At 56.4% G+C, this 20,728-nt stretch overlaps 2 protein-coding genes across 2 annotated transcripts; one reads left to right on the top strand and one right to left on the bottom strand.

Moving 5' to 3' along the window:
- Window positions 1-9: 9 nt before the first annotated feature.
- On the top strand, window positions 10-7,969 carry LOC117643919. The gene is made up of 5 exons (XM_034383105.1): window positions 10-202; window positions 4,209-4,301; window positions 5,719-5,930; window positions 6,514-6,832; window positions 7,325-7,969. The coding sequence occupies exons 1-5, from the start codon at window positions 10-12 to the stop codon at window positions 7,369-7,371; spliced, it is 864 nt and encodes a 287-aa protein (XP_034238996.1). The 3' UTR covers window positions 7,372-7,969.
- LOC117643832 (protein takeout-like) lies at window positions 7,962-18,015 on the bottom strand. Its single transcript, XM_034382947.1, has 7 exons — window positions 17,900-18,015; window positions 11,207-11,316; window positions 10,069-10,161; window positions 9,846-9,984; window positions 9,374-9,507; window positions 8,939-9,088; window positions 7,962-8,606 (listed from the first exon to the last, which is right to left on the bottom strand). Exons 2-7 carry the CDS (start codon window positions 11,292-11,294, stop codon window positions 8,452-8,454), a joined length of 759 nt encoding a protein of 252 aa, XP_034238838.1. The 5' UTR covers window positions 11,295-11,316; window positions 17,900-18,015; the 3' UTR covers window positions 7,962-8,451.
- Between the last annotated feature and the right edge of the window lie 2,713 nt (window positions 18,016-20,728).

The raw sequence follows: 20,728 nt of genomic DNA, 5'->3' as shown, positions 1-20,728 counted from the left end.
GCCTCCACGATGGCGGGCAGCATGGCCATCCCCGCGACCTGCGCGTCTTGCAGTGCGCACGCGCCGCGCCGTGCCGCGCGACACCCGCCTCGGCACGCAAAACACGCGCGACAGCGACACGTCCTGCTGCCGGCTTTGCCCGCACTGCTGCTGTGCGTCGCGGCCCTGCACTCCCCGCACCACCGCGTCGACGCCAAGCTGAGTACGTCTCCGTCACGCACGACAATCTGAGGAGCCCCGAGCCCGCCTCTGCTGAGCAATGCTAGTTATGCTTAACTAGCTTTCACCCCGTCGTTGTCTCTGTACCGAGTCTTTATCATCAATTTCGTCAAGGCCAAAAAATTGGGGGAAAGGGGGGGGGGGGGGGGTAAACGGGTGCAGACTTCAGATGTGTAGGTGTTGTCGAAGTACTAACATAATCAAGTACAAAACGACTATGGGGCACTCTCGGACGAATTAAGCAGTGTTATCAGGAAAGTAGACAAAACGTAGCCTGCCTAAACACGCCGGTCGGTCGCAGCGTTCTGAATACCGGCCTGCTTACTTACTGCCCAACATTTTCGCCAGAGCTGCAGAGTGCCGCACGCCGGTGTTTTTGGGCCCCAGTTTCCCATTTTTCTAGCCATGTTGTTGTTGTTGTTGACTCTTGGCGGCAGGGCGAAGGACTATCCAGGGATGCCAAGGTTGGTTTGAGACGAGTTTCCGCTTTCTGCTGGTTCGCGAGAGCTTATGAGAGTGCGCGCGCGCGTTATGGTCCCGGTAGTGGCGGCACTGTAGGCGCGCAGTGGCAGTGCCATGGCAGTGCGTCGGGCCCTGGGGCCCCTGGGGTCAATGCTGGAGCGGGGCTCCCTCAATGCCGAGGTGCTTCCCCGTGAAGTCATCAAAACAAGACGAAGAAGGAGGAGAAGAGGCAGAAGAAGAAAATGAAGGAGTTGCCGCTGCAACTTTTTTTAAGGTTTCAGTAAATCATGTCCGGAATAACTGTAGATAAGTTACCCACATCAAAAACTCATTAATAGAAATGCATGCAGCCCGCAACGGACGTAGGCACGCCACTGTAAAATCATATTTGGGCAAGTGGAAATGCCCTTTTGTTCCCTGCCGCCGCCAGCATGGCCATCAACCCCTGCCCCTGCAGTCCGATTTTATGGACGCCGCTGCAGCCGCTGGGCCGCTCCGAGTCTTGGGCCGTCCTGTGACTTCGCCAGTTCCAGCAGTGCCTGCGCTCCAGCCTCAGTCAGGATCATGGCCGCGCATAGCGGGGCGTTGGGCAGTGGCGGGGGCCGGGCCTCTTGGCCGGGCGGCTGGGACCCGGGGCGGGGTGCCCCTCCCGGACACCTCGCCGTCGCACAGTGGGCCAGAAGACCGGTGGAGGCGGCCAAAACTCGAGACGCGTTTTGAGCTCCAGAATCGCTAGATGGGACTCGAACCGAACGTGTGACCCCACCAATGGATTGCTCTCCGAACAAGGAATCCATTGGTGGAGTCACACGTTCGGTTTGAGACCTGTTTAGTGACTCTGGAGCTCAAAACGCGTCTCGTGTTTTGGCCGCCTCCACAGGTCTTCTGGCCCACTGTGCGTCGCCGGGCCAGGCCGGCCGCCCCGCGCTCGTCGGTCGTTCACCCTCCTCCCGTATTACTCCTCGCCAGCTTTATGATCGCGTCGGACATTGTTGCGAGACAGGCCTCGTTAGATGGGCCTTGGTGTCGTCTTTGTCACGCCGCGCCTCGCGCCGCACGGCACGCGGGGCCCGGAACGTCGGGACCCGGGTTCGAATCCCGCGCCGCGACGGGCTTTTCGGTGAAGGGAACAGCCTCGAGGCGTCGTGCGGCGTGCGCGACCCCGGGCCGCCTGGAACACGCTGCAGGCTGACTCCGAGAGTCTTTTTCGTCGCTCTGTCTCTCTCGCGCTCATGGGGCGTCCCGTACAGGTGCGAGAGAGACATAGCGACGAAAGCGACTCTCGGAATCAGTCTGCAGAGGCCGACTCCCGGACGGGGCCGCGCGGAAATGGGAAATGCCGAGAAGTGCATTCCCTTCCCTCGGAGGCGGGCCAAGCCAAGCGGCCAAGCCGTGAGTCCCTCATGCCGCCATGGCGGCATCACCCCGAGGATCACCCTGCAGGGCCTGCAGCAACAGGCGCTCCTTACCCGGAGCCCGCTCGGAGTCTGCAGACCGATCCCGAAAGTCGTTCACGTCGCTCTGTCTCTCTCGCACTCACGAGGCGTCCCGCATAGGCGCGAGAGAGACAGCGCGACGAAAACGACTCTCGGAATCAGTCTGCCGGCGAGCCCGGAGGCATCGCCATTCTATATACGGCGAGTACAAAGTCATGTCCATCGCGGAGGCTGGACAGACAAGTGAGTTCGCAGACCTCCAAAGTGCGAGGCGGGGTGGGGGGTGGTGGGGGGCAGGGGGCTCAGAAGGGACTTGAGGGAGGTGGGGGGCTAACCGGGAGCCGACCGCGGAGGTAACCGCGACTCCTCATGACCATCAAGTCTTGCAAGTCCTTCTCTCGATTAATCGAGTCCGAAGCAATCCTCTTCCCCCCTCGGCCCCGGGCCGATCCGGCAGGCAGCGGCCAGACCACTGTGACCAGAAAAGTCGGCAGAACCAGGCTGAAACACAGCGGGTGTAGCTGCGAGATGCATCTCATCCTTCCTAAGCTAGCAAGCAAAAGCTCGACCGCAGTGGGCAGGACTGCATATTGCAGAGCAGAGGGATGTGTTTAGGCTCCTTTTCGCAAACTTTCTGGCTCCACTGATCCCGGCGTCGTGGCGGTGGCTGTCATGGTGGCTGCCTTGTCGGTGAAGCACCGCGCCGTGCACCTGCTGCACCACGCTTTCGTCGTTCTGTCTCTCTCGCACTGCTCGCGCTCTCGAGAGACAGAACGACGAAGCTGCTATCCGCGGGGTCAGCTGGGTCGCCGGGGAAGGAGGAGGATGGCGCTGCGCTGCGGACTGAGAGCCGTTTTCGTCGCTCTGTCTCTCTCGCACTCGTGGGGCGTCCCGTGTGGGTGCGAGAGAGACAGAGCGACGAAAACGACTCTCGGAATCAGTCTGCTGCTCGCGCGAGGCGTGATGCCATTGTTCGCGAGGTGACGTCACGGCCCTGAAGGGTGCGGATGGTGCGGATGCAGCAGCGCGGGCGGGGCTGCCGAGTGATTGCGCACGACGCTGTCCTGTCTCTCTCGCACTTCAGGCGTGCCCCGCCGGGGCGCGAGAGAGACAGAGCGACGAAGCGCAGTTTGGAATCGGTCTTCTGCGTCTCCTGACAAGAAGCGGATTTATGCGACGCGCGGGCGTGAGTGGACGGGCCGGGACGATCCCGAGCCGCGGAGTCGTCGTTCTGCCTCTGTCGCACTGGTGACCACCCCGCTGAGGAGCGAGAGAGACAGAGCGACGAACCGCGGCTCGGAATAATTAGTCCACTGATTGGCATGCAAAGCGGTTGCAAAATGACGCCGTGGGGGGAAAAAACGGATTACTCGGACGCGTCGCGTCTTTTTTTTCTCTTCGCCTTTTTTTCTCGTCTCCTCCTAAAAGATTGTATTGGGGGAATCGTTCTCCGGGAGTCGTAGTGTATCATGACACCGCACATGATGGCTGCGTCTGACTAAAAAGAAGATCGGGGAACGTGCATGCCCGCGCCCCGCCCCGCCCCGCCCCGCCCCGCCCCGCCCCGCCCCGCCCCGCCGGGGTCCCCCTGACGGGTATTAAGTGGCTGGCAGAGTCCGCCGCCGCGTCCTGGAGAAGTCCTGCCGGGGAAAATAAAGGGAGGAAGGTGTGAGCACTGCAAGGACCAAGGACCGCCAAGGACACGCCCGCAGGCTGATTCCGAGAGTCGTTTTCGTCGCTCTGTCTCTCTCGCACTCATGGGGCGTCCCGCACAGAGATGCGAGAGAGACAGAACGACGAAAACGACTCTCGGAATCAGCCTGCAGGCCGCCATTACCGATGATGAGGTGCGTACGAAGTACGAACGCCGACGAACGCCAAAAGCAAAACAGTCGCCGCGCCACGCCACGGCCTGCCACGCCTCGAGTCACTTGTCAGTCGAGAGCGAGCCGGTGGGGCGTCGAGACGTCAGGGGATTAGAATAACGCAAAAAACACAAACCATCTAACAAAACAGTGCCTCGGAAAAAAAAAGTTTAGATTTGTTTTTTGCAAATGCACCACTTGCGAATAGTGCTTTTTCTTGTTGCAGTCACCGGGCTGGCGCCGTGCCCCAACGGGGCGCCCCCCGCCAGGGAGTGCCTCGTGAGCGTGCTGGTGGACCTGCGGGCCCTGCGCGCCAGAGGTAAGGCAGCCGAGGGCAGCCGAGGGCCGAGGCAGCGGACCCCTTCGGAACGGGGCTGTCCTCTGTCCTTCTCGCACTCTCACGTGGCGTCCTGCAAGAGCGGGAGAGTGACCAAACACTCTCCGGTTGAATGTCTGTTGAATGTCGACAGTCTGGCGCCTTCTTTTTTTGTCGCACCAGATTGCTCGGCGTGCTGCACCGATTTTACTTTTGCCTCCTTGCTTCCCGCCAGTCCTATCCCATCGCAGTGCCGCGGCAGCACTTGCACAGTGTGCGCGGCGGCCCTCTGCCAAACCGTCCGAGGCTTTGCATGAACAGGTTTGTCGGAGCTGCTGCTGCTGCAGACTGATTCCGAGAGTCGTTTTCGTCGCTCTGTCTCTCTCGCACTCACGGGCGTCCCGCATAGGTGCGAGAGAGACAGAGCGACGAAAACGATTTGCGGACTCAGTGTGCTGCCGCTGTCAGGGGTGTCGACTGCTGTAAATGGAGACGCACCTGTCCGGACGGCTCCAGCCGCTCCAGCCGCTCCAGCCGCTCCAGCGCTGCTTTCCGGGACGCGTCCATCCTTTGTTGGCCGCTCCGTCTTTGTTCGGCCGTTCCTTTCTCGCTCCGCCGTTCGATTCCGCATTGCGATCCCCTTTCTGTCCTGTCCGCTCAAAACCGCAGCATCAGATCATCACATCAGCCGAAGGCCTCCGAGTATTAATCATCGATACCCAACGAGCAAGACGACTCAACTCCACTGCGGGGATGCCGAGGGGGATGCTCTTATGGGGCTAGTGGGAGCGAGTGGGGTGCCTGGTGAGTGGGCAAGCCCGCACGACGGCCGAGCGCCTGTGGAAGGGCGGGTAGGCAAGCCCGCACGACGGCCGAGCGCCTGTGGAAGGACGGGTAGGCAAGCCCGCACGCGACGGCCGAGCGCCTGTGGAAGGGCGGGTAGGCAAGCCCGCACGACGGCCGAGCGCCTGTGGAAGGGCGGGTAGGCAAGCCCGCACGGCGGCCGAGCGCCTGTGGAAGGGCGGGTAGGCAAGCCCGCACGACGGCCGAGCGCCTGTGGAAGGGCGGGTAGGCAAGCCCGCACGACGGCCGAGCGCCTGTGGAAGGCCGGGTAGGCAAGCCCGCACGACGGCCGAGCGCCTGTGGAAGGGCGGGTAGGCAAGCCCGCACGCGACGGCCGAGCGCCTGTGGAAGGGCGGGTAGGCAAGCCCGCACGACGGCCGAGCGCCTGTGGAAGGGCGGGTAGGCAAGCCCGCACGACGGCCGAGCGCCTGCGGAAGGCCGGGTAGGCAAGCCCGCACGACGGCCGAGCGCCTGTGGAAGGCCGGGTAGGCAAGCCCGCACGACGGCCGAGCGTGGCGGTGCAGGCTATCCTCAATATCGCAGGCGCTTTCTGTACGGCGCTTGCATCTGGTTGCAGCTCGCGAGCGGTCCAACGCCACGGCGGCCTCCCTGACGCCCTCCACCAAGGACCCAGCGCTGGAGACGCCGCAGCAGGAGCTGCCACCCCAGCCCATCGACGACCTGGACCGCCGCAGGGAGCAGCAGGAGCAGCAGCAGCAACGCAGGCAGCAGCAGCTGGAGCAGGCCGTGCGCTTCCAGGAGGACGAGCTGCAGCAGCTTCGAGAACAGGTATGGTTTGCAGTGGATACTTTATAGTGTCACCGACGTGACCGGCCGGGCCGGAAAGGCATACGATGTTCAGTCACCAATGTCATTGCCATATCTAGGGCAATAGCTAAAGCAATAGCTAAAGCAATAGCTAAAGTAATAGCTAAAGTAATAGCTAAAGTAATACCTATTTCTATAGCTATTGCTATAGCTATTGCTGTTGCTATTGCTATTGCTATTGCTATAGCTATTGCTATAGCTATTGCTATTGCTATAGCTATTGCTATAGCTATTGCTATAGCTATTGCTATAGCTATTGCTATAGCTTGCTAGCGAGATCAATAGAAGTCCCAGCCTGCCCCCTTGGATAGACAGTCCACCGAGCACCTCTGCCGGAAGGGTGGCCTACGAGTCAGGCGCTGGCGCTGTCACGTCGTGTTAACGGGAGGGGGAGGGGAGTCTCGAGAATGGAAGACGAGCCACGGGAGCTGCTGGCACCATGGATGTAGCAGGCGACGGTTTGCCTGTTTCGGGCTCACCTATTATTGATGTAATTTTTTTGCTGATGGTGATGTTGATGACGATGATGATGATGATCCCACAGGTGCAGGAGCTGCGGTTGCAGCTGGCCCGGGCGCTGCAGCTGTACCAGCTGCCGGCGCCGCAGGGGGTCAAGTCGCCGGCACTGCAGCTGCGCGGTGGCGGTGGCGGCGGCTACTACCCGCCCCCCGGCCCCGCACAGGCCCGCCGCGCCGCCCCCGACCTCCGCGCCGGCTACACTGGATACGGCCCGGCGCACGACCAAGCCGGCCGCCGGTTCTACCGCACGTTGCCGACCCCCGCCGCCGCCAGGAACGTGCAGGGCGTCCAGGGTCCGCTCCCCGAGCCCGTCTTCGGCCAGCGCCTCAGCAGCCTCAGCCTCGGTTCGTGCGGATGACCTACAATACCCAGCAACACTGCAGCGCTTTCTTCGCTCTGCCTCTGTCGCACTCGGGAGGCGTCCCGTTAGTGTGAGAGAGACATGGAGAGACAGAACGACGAAGCGCTGTCCAGCACACTAAATGTCTTTTGTACTTTATTGACCATAGCTATGGCCGTTTTTGTGCATAAAGAACTTATGTACAAATTTGTACATAAATTAGGAACAATATTTCCGTATTGTGCTTAAGTATGTGAAACATTGTACCTAATTTATGTACAAATTTGTACATAACTTCAGTATGCACAAATACGGCCATAGTTATGGACATAAAGTCCATACACGGTAAAAACGGTACCTGGTTTTCCCAGGACGCCTATGGTAGGGACATGGCCTATTTCCAGGCAGTTCCTGGGAAAACCAGGAACCGTTTTTACCGTGTAAGCATTTAGTGTGAGGACAAAACGGCTGGACCTAACTCGTCTCTCTTTCACAGTGGGCCTCCGCGAGCTGGCCCGCGGCGAGGCGGTCGTGGCGACGTGAGGACGCCTCCTCTTCTGTCTGGCGGAGGACAAGACCACTGTGATGACGATGACGGCCACCCTCGGCGCGGCCCGTGCCCCTTGCAGACCCCGCAGACTGATTCCGAGAGTCGTTTTCGTCGCTCTGTCTCTCTCGCACTCATGGGGCGTCCCGTATGGGTGCGAGAGGGACAGAGCGACGGGAACAACTCTCGGAATCAGTCTGCAGGGCGCACGGTGGCTCAGACGGGTTGCCTCACTCGCAGCACTTCGCGGACGACCAGTGCGGTCGCCTTGACCCGCGGGTCCTAAGTGCGACGGTTGCTTGTCCGCCATGTGCTGGGTGCTGCCGAGCGATGCGGGAGATTGTCGCTCTGTCCCTCTCGCTCCCTCACGGAGAGCCCCATGAGCGCGACAGAGACAGCGTGGCGACACGACTCTTCTGAATCGCTCGACTGGCCCGGGAGCCGTGCCACGCCGCAAGAAGCGGAAAAGGACGGCTGTCTGGAATTTGGATCGCGTGAGGTTATTGCGTTGCGGGGCAAGGCGGGGTTAGGTTGCTTTCATGACTATCTGTGACTCGTCTAGTACTGACTTAATAAAGTTTGTTTCTTACCAACTATCAGTTTTATTTCACTTACAATAAAAACATACAAGTAACATTAAACTCGACATTATGAGACAATTAAAATAACAATTAGAATTATGGGGTCTTTTGAGAGCGTCTAAATTATCAAAGGTATTGGCAGCTATCTAATCTTAAATCTACAGCGCGAGGACACGCACGTCGTATCTAGGAATATTCTTTTCATTATCTGTCCTACTTTTAAACCAAACGATAAACTGAACCGCCTGCGAATATCTTTGGTAAATGATCGAGAAGCTGCAACAGAGGCTTTGTATGCACTGAAAAGGATGTCTCTCAACTCGCAAAGTGTCATGCGGGTGGGAGAGAGATAGATAGAGCGGTAATGGTTGAGAGGCTATGGCAATGCAATGACGGTGAGATGGAGGAGGAGCGGCTCATATTCATATTCGCGACTGGAACTAGACGCTCGAAATCACAGTTTTTCCGCAGTTCCACCGAAGCAGAGAGCGCGGCCTACGAGCTGGGGAACAGCTTGTCGTAAGGCACCGAGGTGACGATCTTGTTGGCCACGCTGAGGAACTCCTGGGACAGCGCGCGCTCCACGGAGGGCTTCAGCTCGTTGAAGAACGCCTTGAAGTTGCTGTTGATAGCCGCGTTGACGATTTCGCCTGAAAAGAGGGAACATGACGTGTGAATGAAGGGGGTCGATGGAGGCGGTCAAAATCCAGGATGTGTTTTGAGCTCGAGTGTCCCCAAATGGGACTCGAACCGAACGTGTGACCCCACCAATGAATTTCTTCTGGAACAAGAAATCCATTGGTGGGGTCAAGCGCTCAGTTCGAGTCCTGTTCAGCGACTCCGGAGCTCAAAACGCGTCTTGAGTTTGGGCCGCCGTCGCCGGTCATCTGGCCCACTGTGGTAAGGTGTTGGGTTCGGGCCGGCGGTCGTCTGCCATTCGCCACCCACATTAGCAGAACTGCAGTTTTTCCAGTGCACTCACCGAGCGTCTGCTGGCCGCCGAACAGGTTGTCGAGGTGCAGCGAGCCTCGGCCCACGGCGATACGCACCACCAGGGAGTCGTACTTGAGGTAGTCGACGCCGTCGCGCTTGGACACCGTGCCCTTGAGACGCACGTCACCCTTGCAGTCGGCTGGAGAAGGAGTCACACAAACGGAAACGAATTAAAACAGAGAACAAAACATGAAACAACAAATGGAACAAAGCAGAGCAAATATGTCGTCGTTTGATTTCCAATCACGGCAAAGACAGTGCCCGAGTTTTCCCAATGCCACGCCACCGTGGAAAAAAAGATGGCCATTTTTCCAGGATCACCGCAAAAAATCCTTACTTTTTCGGACCTTTTTTTGCACATCTTTCTGTGAGAGGCGGACTGCGGAACCCCATCACTGTTTTTGCCGCGAAGGCGATGGCTTACTCATGTTGCCGCTGAGCTGGCCGGCCCCCCTGACGGGCAGCAGGAACACCCTGCCGTCCACGGTGTAGTCGCCCAGGATGAAGAGCTTGGGCAGCGTGATGGCCATCTCGATGTCGTTGCGCTCCAGGTCCACCCTGTGGGCAGAGGGCGGTGTGAGTGTGTGCGTGAGAGTGAGAAGTGAGTTTAATGTACATTGGCTTGAGCATAATGCTCACGCCGTGAGCATGGGCGTAGGCATGGGCGTGGGCATGGGCGTGGGTGTGAGCGTGAGCGCGAGAGTGGGCGTGAGAGTTTACATGAGGGAAGGCGTGTGTTTTGCTTGCGAATTGCCTACCCAACAGGCGTTTGTTAGGGGTAGATTACCCCTTCCCCTTTTACTCACTCACTCACTCACTCACTCACTCACTCACACACACTCTTCCAGTGGGTGCGCCACCGCCAAGGCGCTCTCCGTGACGCTGGTGGTCCTCACCTCAGCCTGTTGATCTTGAAGTCGCTGCAGCCGAAGGCCTTGACGTTGCGCGCGCGGATGCGGATGCCGGTGGACTCGCCCACCCTGATCTCGGGGATGATGAGGGGCTCCAGCGAGGGCACGTGGAACTCGGGGATGCCTGGCAAGCAAACCGCGGCGGTTACTCGTGGTGCCCTGGCCGTGCACGGCGTCTGTCCGGTACGTCAACGTCGACATGGTTTACCTTTGACGAGGTGCGACCGCAGCTCTTCCACGGACCGCTTGACGCACTGGTCCACCTGCGGGTCGTTCTTCTTGCAGATCTTGATGAAGTCGGCTGCGGGAGAGAGAGAGAGAGACGCGCACGGGCGTGCTACAGTGTGGTACAGAGCGAAACAGAGAAATGGCGTTTTCATTTTCGCCAAGCCGTAATGTCATTCCTCATTACCCCGGCGGGATGCAACCGGCTAGTCCCCACAGGAGCGTCGCGCCGGTTGCCCCACAACGACGCATTGCGCCGCCTTGCACTGGCCGACGCACTTGCAATGCACTTGCAACGCACTTGCAATGCACTTGCAATGCACTTGCAACGCACTTGCAATGCACTTGCAATGCACTTGCAATGCACTTGCAACGCACTTGCAATGCACTTGCAATGCACTTGCAATGCAACTTGCAAGCACTTGCAAGCACTTGCAATGCACTGCAACTTGCAGCACTTGCAACGCACTTGCAATGCACTTGCAATGCACTTGCAATCTTGCAAGCCTTGCAAGCCTGCAACGCACTTGCAATGCACTTGCAATGCACTTGCAATGCACTTGCAACGCACTTGCAACGCACTTGCAATGCACTTGCAATGCACTTGCAATGCACTTGCAATGCACTTGCAACGCACTTGCAACGCACTTGCAACGCACTTGCAATGCACTTGCAATGCACTTGCAACAAACGTCGGCGTACTCACCAAGTCGTTACCTACCATCTTGTCATGCGCTCGGCATTCGGACCGTTCGGACCGTTCGGACCGTTCTGTTCTGACGCACGGCCGGGGAGTATCGCCGCGCGTCACGCGGTGTCACGGCGGCTACGGCGGCCAGGCTCGACGGCGCACAGTGGGCCAGAAGGCCGGCGCAGGCGGCCAAAACTCTGGACGCGTTTCGAGCTCCAGAGTCGCTAAACAGGACGCGAACCGAACGTGTGACCCCACCAATGGATTCCTCGTTCGGAGAGCAATCCATTGATGGGATCACACGCCCGGTTCGAGTCCCATTCAGCGACTCTGAGAGGTCGAAGCGCGTCTAGAGTTTTGGCCGGCTGGGCCGGTCTTCTGGCCCACTGTGCGGCGCTACCCCGCGTCGCCAGGTCCCCCAGGTACTTACGTATCGGAATCTCGGCCTCGACGCCGGGCGCCATGGCGGCCAGGGCACCCATCAGGCCCAGCGCCATGAGGGGGAACATCGGCTTCATGGCGGACGACAAGCGGGGCTCTCTGGAAGCAGACAAGGGCGACGTTGAGACGTTTGGCGGGCCTGGAGCGCGCAGCGCAGCACATGCCAGTGGCGGATCAAGAGCCACCCCGAGAGAGGAGCAAAGCAGCACTGTTACCGTTTGCCTTCTTACAGGTACAAACGGCAGTGGCAGATCTAGGGACCCGGCCCGCCAGATGGGCAAAGTACCGACGCAAATTCTCTGGGACAATGGCGCTTTGCCTGCCTTTCTGTGGTTCTAGGGACTCACACTGCAAACCTAACTGTCTACTAAGTACACACTTACAAATGCGTGCTTGCAAGTACACACTTACAAACGCATGCTTGGCCAAGTACACACTTACAAATGTATGCTTGCAAGTAGACACTTACAAACGCATGCTTGACGCCGTATAACTCCATGCGTCAAGCATGCGTTTGTAAGTGTGTACTTGCAAGCATGCATTTGTAAGTGTGTACTTAGTAGACAGTTAGGTTTGTAGTGCAGGGGCCACAACCGTCCTTTTGCCCCCTACTGGATCCGCACCCGGCACGTGCAGTAGTACGTGCTGCAGGCACGAGCAGCCCTCAGTACGTGCTTCAAGGTCGGCTCCCTGCGTGAGCTCGCCGGGGAACCGTGTCGCAACCGTTTGAGCAGTGTACTCCGCTCCCAAGTGCAGCTGTTCCACTTTTCCCCGAATTCGGCCGGCCGTTCGCGGACAGTGTAGCGCACCGCGACTCCGGGCGCCGCGTCTCCTGGCCGCGCGGCCGCACCGCGACACGCCGCGGCGCCGCTGCTTCTGCTGCAACGTGTGGCCGAGCCAGCCAGCAGACTGATCCCGAGAGTCTCTCTCGCACCTGAAGGGACGCCCCGTGAGTACGAGAGAGACAGAGCGACGAAAACGACTCTCGGAATCAGTCCGCAGCCAGGCAGAGATACCCGGCGCCGTGCCCCGTCCCGTTGTTGGGAAGACATTGCGACAGAAAACAGAACAGACTTGTACGCGGCGTGCGCGGGGCGTGCGGCGTGCGGCTGCAGCAGCGTTTCGCTGAGCATGGCGAAGCACGGCGTAGCATTGCCTTACCGATGCCGCAGACCCTTGGCCCTAGGATCAGATGCAAGGGCTTGCCTGCCTGCAGCCTGATTCCGAGAGTCGTTTTCGTCGCTCTGTCTCTCTCTCACTGCACGCGACACCACATGAGTGCGAGAGGGACAGAGCGACGAAAACGACTCTCGGAATCAGGCTGCTGCCTGGGTTCGCCACAAGCAACTCGTAGCGGCGCGCCAATTGGTGTAAAGTAGCCGAGCCGCCAGCAGCGGACCCGCGGCGACCCGCGGCCGCGCAACGAATTTCGACGTTTTTGTGTCCTTGGCGGCGATGGTGCAACGCGAGACAATGGCACGGCCGTGCTAGTCCACCGCAAGCCGACTTTACAACCCCGTGGCCATGTGCGCCGTGCGGAGCCGTGTGAGGTGGCTAAGCCGCGACGCGCCGACGCACAGTGGGCCAAAAAACCGGTGGAGGCGGCCAAAATTCGAGAAGTGTTTTGAGGTCCAAAGTCGCTAAAATGCCTCGAACCGAACCTGTGACCCCGACCCCACCGATGGATTGGTCTTCGAACGAGGAATTCATTGGTGGGGTCACACGCTCGGTTCGAATCCTTTTTGGCGACTCTAGAGCTCAAAACGCGTGTAGAATTTTGGCCGCCTCCACCGGTCTTCTGGCCCAGTGCGACGACGCGGGCACAGCTCTGGAAGGATGCGCGCCGCGACACAACCGAAACCGAGGAACGCGCACTGTACAACGGGCCTTGCCCAAAAGAAGGTGGCCCGCCTTTCTCAATTTCGCTACTTCGTGACAGCAACTGGACCAAACGTCACCGTCACCACACTGCACACCTGGCGGAAAGGACTCGGGCGTGGCGGATACAGGGTGAAGAGAGGGTGGTGCAGCACAGTGAGCCAAGACCGGTGGGGGCGGCCAAAACACTCGACGCGTTTTGAGCTGTACTCAATGTGTCGCTACTAAACGGTCGCCACTAAATCGGGCTCGGACCGAACGTGTGACCCCCACCAATGAATCGCTCTCCAAACGAGGAATCCATTGGTGGGGTCACACGTTCGGTTCGCGTCCTGTTTAGCGACTCTGGAGCGCGTCTAGAGTTTTGACCGGCACTAGATTCGCGCCGGTAAGGAGCAGCCACCTCAGCCGTGGAAAAGAGCTAACTTTGCCATGGGCTTTTCTTTCGTCGAAGTTGCAAGTCTTCCGCGACACTGGTCAGTGGGTGGATGCAAAAGCAAAGGACGCGAGGAGAAAGGACATGAGGAAGGAGGCGCGTGGCGGCGCGCACGCCATGCCAACGAGATCCACCCCCACCTGGCGGACCGGGAATACCTGGCGCACTTCATTGGGAGTCCGGCCTGCCCGCGTCGCTCTGTCTCTCCAAGCGTCTCTCGCTCCCGCTCGCGCCACGAGTGCGAGAGGGACAGAGCGACGAAAGCATTGTTCGGCACCGGCCTGGCGCTGCCGTCTGTCCCCGTCATGCCGCCGCAGAGTGGGCCAGAAGACCGGTGGAGGTGGAAAAAAACTCTAGACGCGTTTTGAGCTCCAGAGTCGCTAAATGGGACTCCAACCGAACATCTGACCCCACCAATGGATTGCTCTCCGAACGAGGAATCCATTGGTGGGATCACACGTTCGGTTCGAATCCCACTAGCCCCTCTGGAGCTCAAAACGCGTCCAGAGTTTTGTCCGCCTCCACCGGTCTTCTGGCCCACTGTGCGGCGCGGCGTTTTCCTATGTCCGACAACCCGACAGCGCGTGCGGCCGTCTGTCTCTCTCCCATCCTGCCTCGCGCCCGCGTCCCCCATGAGTGCGAGAGAGACAGAGCGACGAAAGCATTGTTCGGAACCGGCTTGCCGCCGCGGAGTGTTCCTATGTCCCACAGCGCGTGCGCCGTCCGTCAGTCCGTCCGCCGACTAGGCCATCTGGGGGTGCAAGGTGAACCGCATGCCGCGCCGCCTGGTCACACGCCGTGCGGAGTCATCGCCGTCCAGGCATGTCATGTCCAGGGGGCGCTCAAGATCAGATTCGGTGGCGGCCTGCGGTTTTGGAGAGAGGGACGGTTTAACACCTGACACGGGGCTGCTAACTCGACCGGGGCGCGAATTATTTCCGTTATTTGGGCAAACCGCAAGAGTGGCATGACTCCATGTCGTGGCCGGTTTGGAGTAAACCTCCATCGTCCACCGTGCCGTCGGGGTACGCCGGATGCCCGTCGTCATGGAGTACGCCACCATGCCCTCGTCATGGAGTACGCCTCCATGCCCCTCGTCATGGAGTACGCCAGCATGCCCTCGTCATGGAGTGGGCCACCATGCCCTCGTCAGAGAGTACGCCACCGAGCCCGCCGCGAACGCAAGGGCTCTGCCTACGTGCTCTCTTTAACATGCGCAGCCTAAACTCACACTCACTGAGATTTCAACTTGCATACTCCTGTATGTGGTCAATTTAGCGAGGCAAACGCCGGAAAGCAGGCAAAAAAAAAGCATACCTGAGCCCACTGGGAATCTCAAGAAGATATCAATGATACCCCAAACCCACACGGAAAATAGACGTCTATAGATTAAGCTAGACCGTCTAGATGTGGTCTTCAAAAGTCTATCTACGTCTATAGACAAATTTAGACAATCTATAGATGATCTTTAGTGTCTATAGACATCTATGGACTGAAGTAGACGGTCTATAAATGATCTAACGCGCCTCTAATCCGTCTATGTCTAACTATAGATGCAACTGCAGATGTCTATAGATGATCTTTCTTGTCGAAGTTCATCTAAGGACTCATAGGACAGATCTACCTGATATCTAGCAAAGGTCTATCGGCAGATGTCCACACGGTAGATTTCATGTAGACAGCTAAGGTCGTTTAAACTTGGACGTCTAAAAATATATCACATGTAGACTATCTATAGATGCACAATGATAGACTTTATGCAGACGCCACATAGATTAATTTCCGTCCCAACTTCTCAGGTCAGCCCATAGCGTAATGGGTGAGATCTTGGTCTTCAAAGTGGAAAGATGTCTTTCTACTCTTTAGATAAGGTACTAGACGGATAAGCTTCTCCTAACTGCCACGAGAGCGCGCCACGCGCAAAGCACGTCTGCCCGCTCGCGGTGACGACTCCGTGAGCCAGTTCTCTTATAGTCTCTACGCCGTTCTCCTTTCTTTTGAAGAGTCCTCTTACTACATTCGCGCTTGAGGCGTGAGGACCTTAAAATTTTTAGGATGTGGCAAGGGCTGGTAGCATTCCCTTGCTCGGCCCACTGAATCCTCACATCAGGTACGAACTGCCCTATTCGATCTAGATGCTACTACCTTCCCAAGCGGGAACCCAACTCGCGTTTTGACCGTTGATACCTTCGTTGTGCGCTACTTGGTACGCAGGGGCTATTCTGAGTCCGTCGATTATAAATCTATCTGCAGACGTCTACTAGAGGAAAAGTAATAGACGTCTAATAGACGTCGCAAATTCGACCATTAGATTATGTGTAGATGATCTACATGTAGATGTCAAAAGACCTCTATTAGACTCATTTCCATCTACAAATAGACGTCTAATATACGTCTTTTAGACGTCTATTTTCCGTGTGGGAAACTGTGTGAATGCTTACTTTTGGGACGGAATAAAGAGCGGAACGACTGAATGCGTTATAGCGATTACTCTGTACGTGATTCAGAGGAGTGAATACCTCCCGACCACTCTCACTCACATCTACATCACTGCAGATAAGTGGCAGACATACCCCTGGCGCCAACGCAAACAATTTTTTAAACAATTTTTTGCACAAATTTAAAAAAATGTTTTAATTTTTTTCTTGAAAACTATTGCAGATTTGAAGCTTATTCTAGTCAATTCTATGACACTGCTAGGGATGAGTCTTCCTGATTTTCCCCCCGCAGATCTGAGCAAGCATGCGAAAAAAAAATCTTACGAGAACTAAAATTTTTAACGTTTCTACTAAATTTCCAAAAAATGGCCAAAGTTACCTTACTTTATGCCAAAATGAAGCTCACTCATTTATCTAAAATGATTTGAATACAGAAATCATAAAATCTTGATCCTTTTTAATCAAAAAAATGTTTTAACAAAGTGCTTTTAACATGTACGAGCCCCCTTAACGTAACGGTCTCAACAAATATTACAAAAAGAATCCACTCGATTTGAGACAAATATGCTCCGTCTCGCATTGAGAAACTCTTTGTTTTTTTTTAGAGTACTGCTCACCCCTGGAACAGTCCTGCCGACGGCCGCACAGCCGAACGGCATCCGCCCATCCCGCTCGGCCGGGCGTCACTGAACCTTACCTTACCGCGAATTATAACGTCTCGACGGCCGGCCGGTCGAGGCAGTCACCTCAGACTCAGATTCCTGCGGTGAGCCTTTACTTTCAATCTTCAATCCGACACCTGTAAGGAAAAGGCACGCAGTAGCGGCCGCGCGATCCAAAAGGCGCTCAGTTGCGCGCCTGCGATCTGAAAGGCACGCAGTTTGCAGCGCGCGATCCAAAAGGCACTCAGTTTGCCCCGCGCGATCCAAAAGACACGCAGTTTACCGCTGGCGGCCGGTAAACTGCGTGTCTTTTGGATCGCGCGGGGCAAACTGAGTGCCTTTTGGATCGCGCGCGGCATACTGCGTGCCTTTCAGATCGCAGGGCCGCAACTGAGCGCCTTTTGGATCGCGCGGCCGCTACTGCGTGCCTTTTCCTTACAGGTGTCGAATCACGGAAAGTGCCGCCTTGGAATCCGAGGGATTGCCGTGGTTATTTATAAGACCAAGGACTTTGAGTGGATTTTCAAAGCAGTGGAAATTGGCATTATTTCATGCGGAACAGAAATAGATTCGTCTCATAAAAATGATAATATTTTTAATCAGTACATGATGGGAAATGAAAAAGAGTTATTGAACTGCACAGGTGCTTTTAAAGTGCTATAAAATTTTAATTTTGCATCAAATCTCAGACATATATTGACAGATCTTGCTTGTCTTGTCTAGAGAAAATTATTTCCGTAACGCAATATCAATTTGGACAACTTTGAAATTTATTAAAACACAGGATTCCAGGGTGGTGCTCACTCACACCGTGATAAGACCAGAAGTACGGACTCGTGGATAGGGTGTGGCAAGGCCTATTTTCATTGTTTTGGTTAAATAAAAACGCGAGCATGGACCTTGACCACATTCGAACACGCGACATCACTGCTTCGTTGACATGACTCTGAACCACCGCTCACAGTTTATCACCCTGCGTGGTTCGAGGCATCGCCGCAAAGCAAACTTCCCCAGTCCGACCGAGAAGGGGAGCAACTTACAACAATCATTGCACAAAATTTAAACACATTCCACTCACATTCGGGTGGCAAAAACGCGTGTTAGTTGGCAAAATAATGTTGCTAATGCGCCAGACATTTTGCCTATTCTAGCACATCCCCACAATCGCTTCGCTGTGCACAAAATTTTACAGTTGGCCGGGCAATACTACACTGCCCCCGGAGTTCCGCGCTGCTCCACCCTCTCCTCGGCGCGCACCCTGGACTTACCGTGGGGCAGGTCTGCGTTCGTCGGCTTGCGAGGAGTCTGAACTGATAGCCGTGGCCAAAGTAAATCCCAGATTCGTCTCATCACCACTCGGCGGCGAGCCCCGGCCCTGCCGGCCCGCCTGGGTGGTGGTGGCGGTGCGGCGGCGGTGGCGGCGGTGGAGGGGGTGCTCCTGGAGGGGGCAGGTCCCCGGCGGTCCGCGGCGGTCCCCGATGAGTCTCGCACGCAAACAGAGGCACTTGACATTGAAACGCTGCGACGCCGCGGTGCCGCGATGTGTGTGTCATTTTGAGTAGCCGTCCTCGGTAGGGGGATGCGGCGCCGGGATCCCCACCCTTTTCCTTCAGTCCTCCAGGCATCTCAGCCTTAAGGCAGGTGGAGCAGTGCATACGTTGATGCCAAAAGCAATTTCGTAGTGTATAGGGTTTTTAAAATACTGGTAAAGCAACAGGCGACTTGAGCTAGGTGAAATAATAATAAAGGAAGAAGAAGAATCTACACGAACATGGCGCCTGGTCGTTGATTGGCCCTAGCAGCCGACGGCAACCGTCCGCCATGGTCGTGAAGATCTTTACTTCCTCTTCTTTCGCCTAGCTCAAGTCGTCTCTCCCTGATACCGAAAGAACTGAACTGACGCGCAATAAGCCTGAAGCCTGATTTCAAGCGCAGTGGTTGCTCTACTCGGTTTCAAGCGAATGCAGCAAACACGCGTTCAATCAGCAGCCTGATTCCGGACTGTGTTGTGTTGTTCGCTGATGGGAGGACCTGCGGGGCTGCGGAGGAGACGAGGCGACGACTGCGCTGTTCTGACTCAGCCTGCTGAAAGAAAGACGACATGGAAATACATTGCGTGCCGTGGCCGGGCCGTGGACAGGCTGTGGCCACACTCTGAGAAAAAATGACGGTAAATCCTGGATAATTTTTTTGCCAAACTTTACCGTACTTCAAAAACCAGTATCCACCGTACAGTCTACAGTATTTACCGTACTTGTTTTACAAAATATTCCGTAGTCATTTAACAGTAGTTACCGTTCTTCCGTACAGTCCATGCCGTAGGAAGGACCAGATCTGGTCCCAAAAAAGGCCGCTTCCAAGAATTGTCAACATCAGGATCTTGAAGAAAGGGGGTCGACCGACTGAAAAATTTTATTGCACCTGTCTATAGGTCTCGTCAAGACCTTTATAACGAGTGGTCGGAAGGGGGTTCAGGAGTCTGACTTCAGCAGTTGCGTACATCAGGAACTTGGAAAAAGAGGGTCAACCGACTAAACGAAATTATAGTAGTTTTTGATAGATATTAAATTGACGGGATCGCCGGGTAAAAAAGTACGGGATTCCCTGTAAAAAGTACGGTGTTGCCTGTAAAAAAAGTACAGTATTGCCTGTAAACAGACGACGTTATTGCCTGTTAAAAAAGTACGGTGAAGCCTGGAGTAATCAGTACAGGACTTACCTTGATCTTTTCTCGCAGTGCAGGCTGTGGCGGGGCCTTCCTGCCCGACCCTGCACGTCCGTGTGGGCTTTAGCCGAGGCTTTGGCGGGCCTGGCGGCCTGGCCTGGCCGGCAGCCCGGGGGCCGCCTCCATCCTGGACGCGCGGTGCCTGCCAAGCAGAGCCTACCGCACAGCAGCATCCAAAGTTCTATGGAAGCGCCGTAGTGCGAACGTTTCTGACTTTGATGACTTTCCTGGCTCTCTGGCTCTGTCTTCACTGGCTCCACTTGCACTGGCTTTTCTGGCTTAACTAGCCATGATCGTCTCTGCTGGCTCGGCTGGTTTTATCATTTTATCGTTTTATCATTGTTGGCTCTACTGCTGTACTGCTGCTCCACTGCTCTCGCTGCCTCCATTGGCGCCATTAGCTTCGGTGGCTCCACTGACTTCGCTGGCTCGATTTCGCTAGATGCACCGGCTTCGCTGGCCAGAGAACATCAGTGGATTTTCCTGGAAATTGACCGATTCCTGGAAATCCCTGGAGATGGTTTTACCATTGTGGCAGCACTGGCTTCACTGACAGAAACAATTTCGCTGGCTCCACTGACTACGCTGTCTCCACTGAGTACGCTGGCTGACTCCACTGACGACGCTGATTCCGCTGACTACGCTGACTCCACTGAAGCCACTGACTCCACTGACTTCGCTGGGTCCACTGACTTCGCTGGGTCCACTGACTTCGCTGGCTCTATGGACTCCCTTGGCTTGGCTGGCTTGGCTGCGACGCTATTTCGACAGGCCCTAATTGTGCGCGTGGCTTAGCTAAGAGCACCGCCAGTAGTACACGGCCACGACCCTCCCCTCTCCCTTTTGTGGTCTGCCTGTCTGCACTATTACCCCCCTCCCCCTCCCTTTCCTCCCCTCGAACCTCGTCCTGCACTTTCCCTAAACTTGACCCTCGCAACGCACACAGACGCACGTGCGTGGAGTGTCGTCGACGGCAGGTCGGTGGTGGGCGCGTGGTACACTAGTTGCTTGGGTGCAGTCCGACGAACATTGAGAGCTAAACTCGCATCTCCGCTTGAATCCGAGATGAAATCGGATAAAGCTCGGTTAGTTCAAGTGCAATGAGACAGTCTTGTACTGCTTCTCTCGCTTGCAAGTGCCAGACACCACTTAACAGGTTGGGACAAACGCACATTTATTTTGATTCGCGCCAGAAAGTATGAGACCGCACTGCAAATCTAGGTGTGAGACAGTCTCACACTATTTAGTGCAAACCACTTTTTCTCACGCTTGCAAGTGTGGGAGACGGCGTCCCACTGTTGCTGCCTGATGTTCCCTGTGGTTCAATGCCAGAGGATGTCAGACAAGTGGTTCGCACTTAATAGTGTGAGAC

This window comes from Thrips palmi, unplaced genomic scaffold (genome assembly GCF_012932325.1).
Source record: "Thrips palmi isolate BJ-2018 unplaced genomic scaffold, TpBJ-2018v1 HiC_scaffold_17, whole genome shotgun sequence".
NCBI lineage: Eukaryota > Metazoa > Arthropoda > Insecta > Thysanoptera > Thripidae > Thrips > Thrips palmi.
Note: the sequence above shows the minus strand (reverse complement) of the source record. Positions and strands in the feature narration are given on the sequence as shown.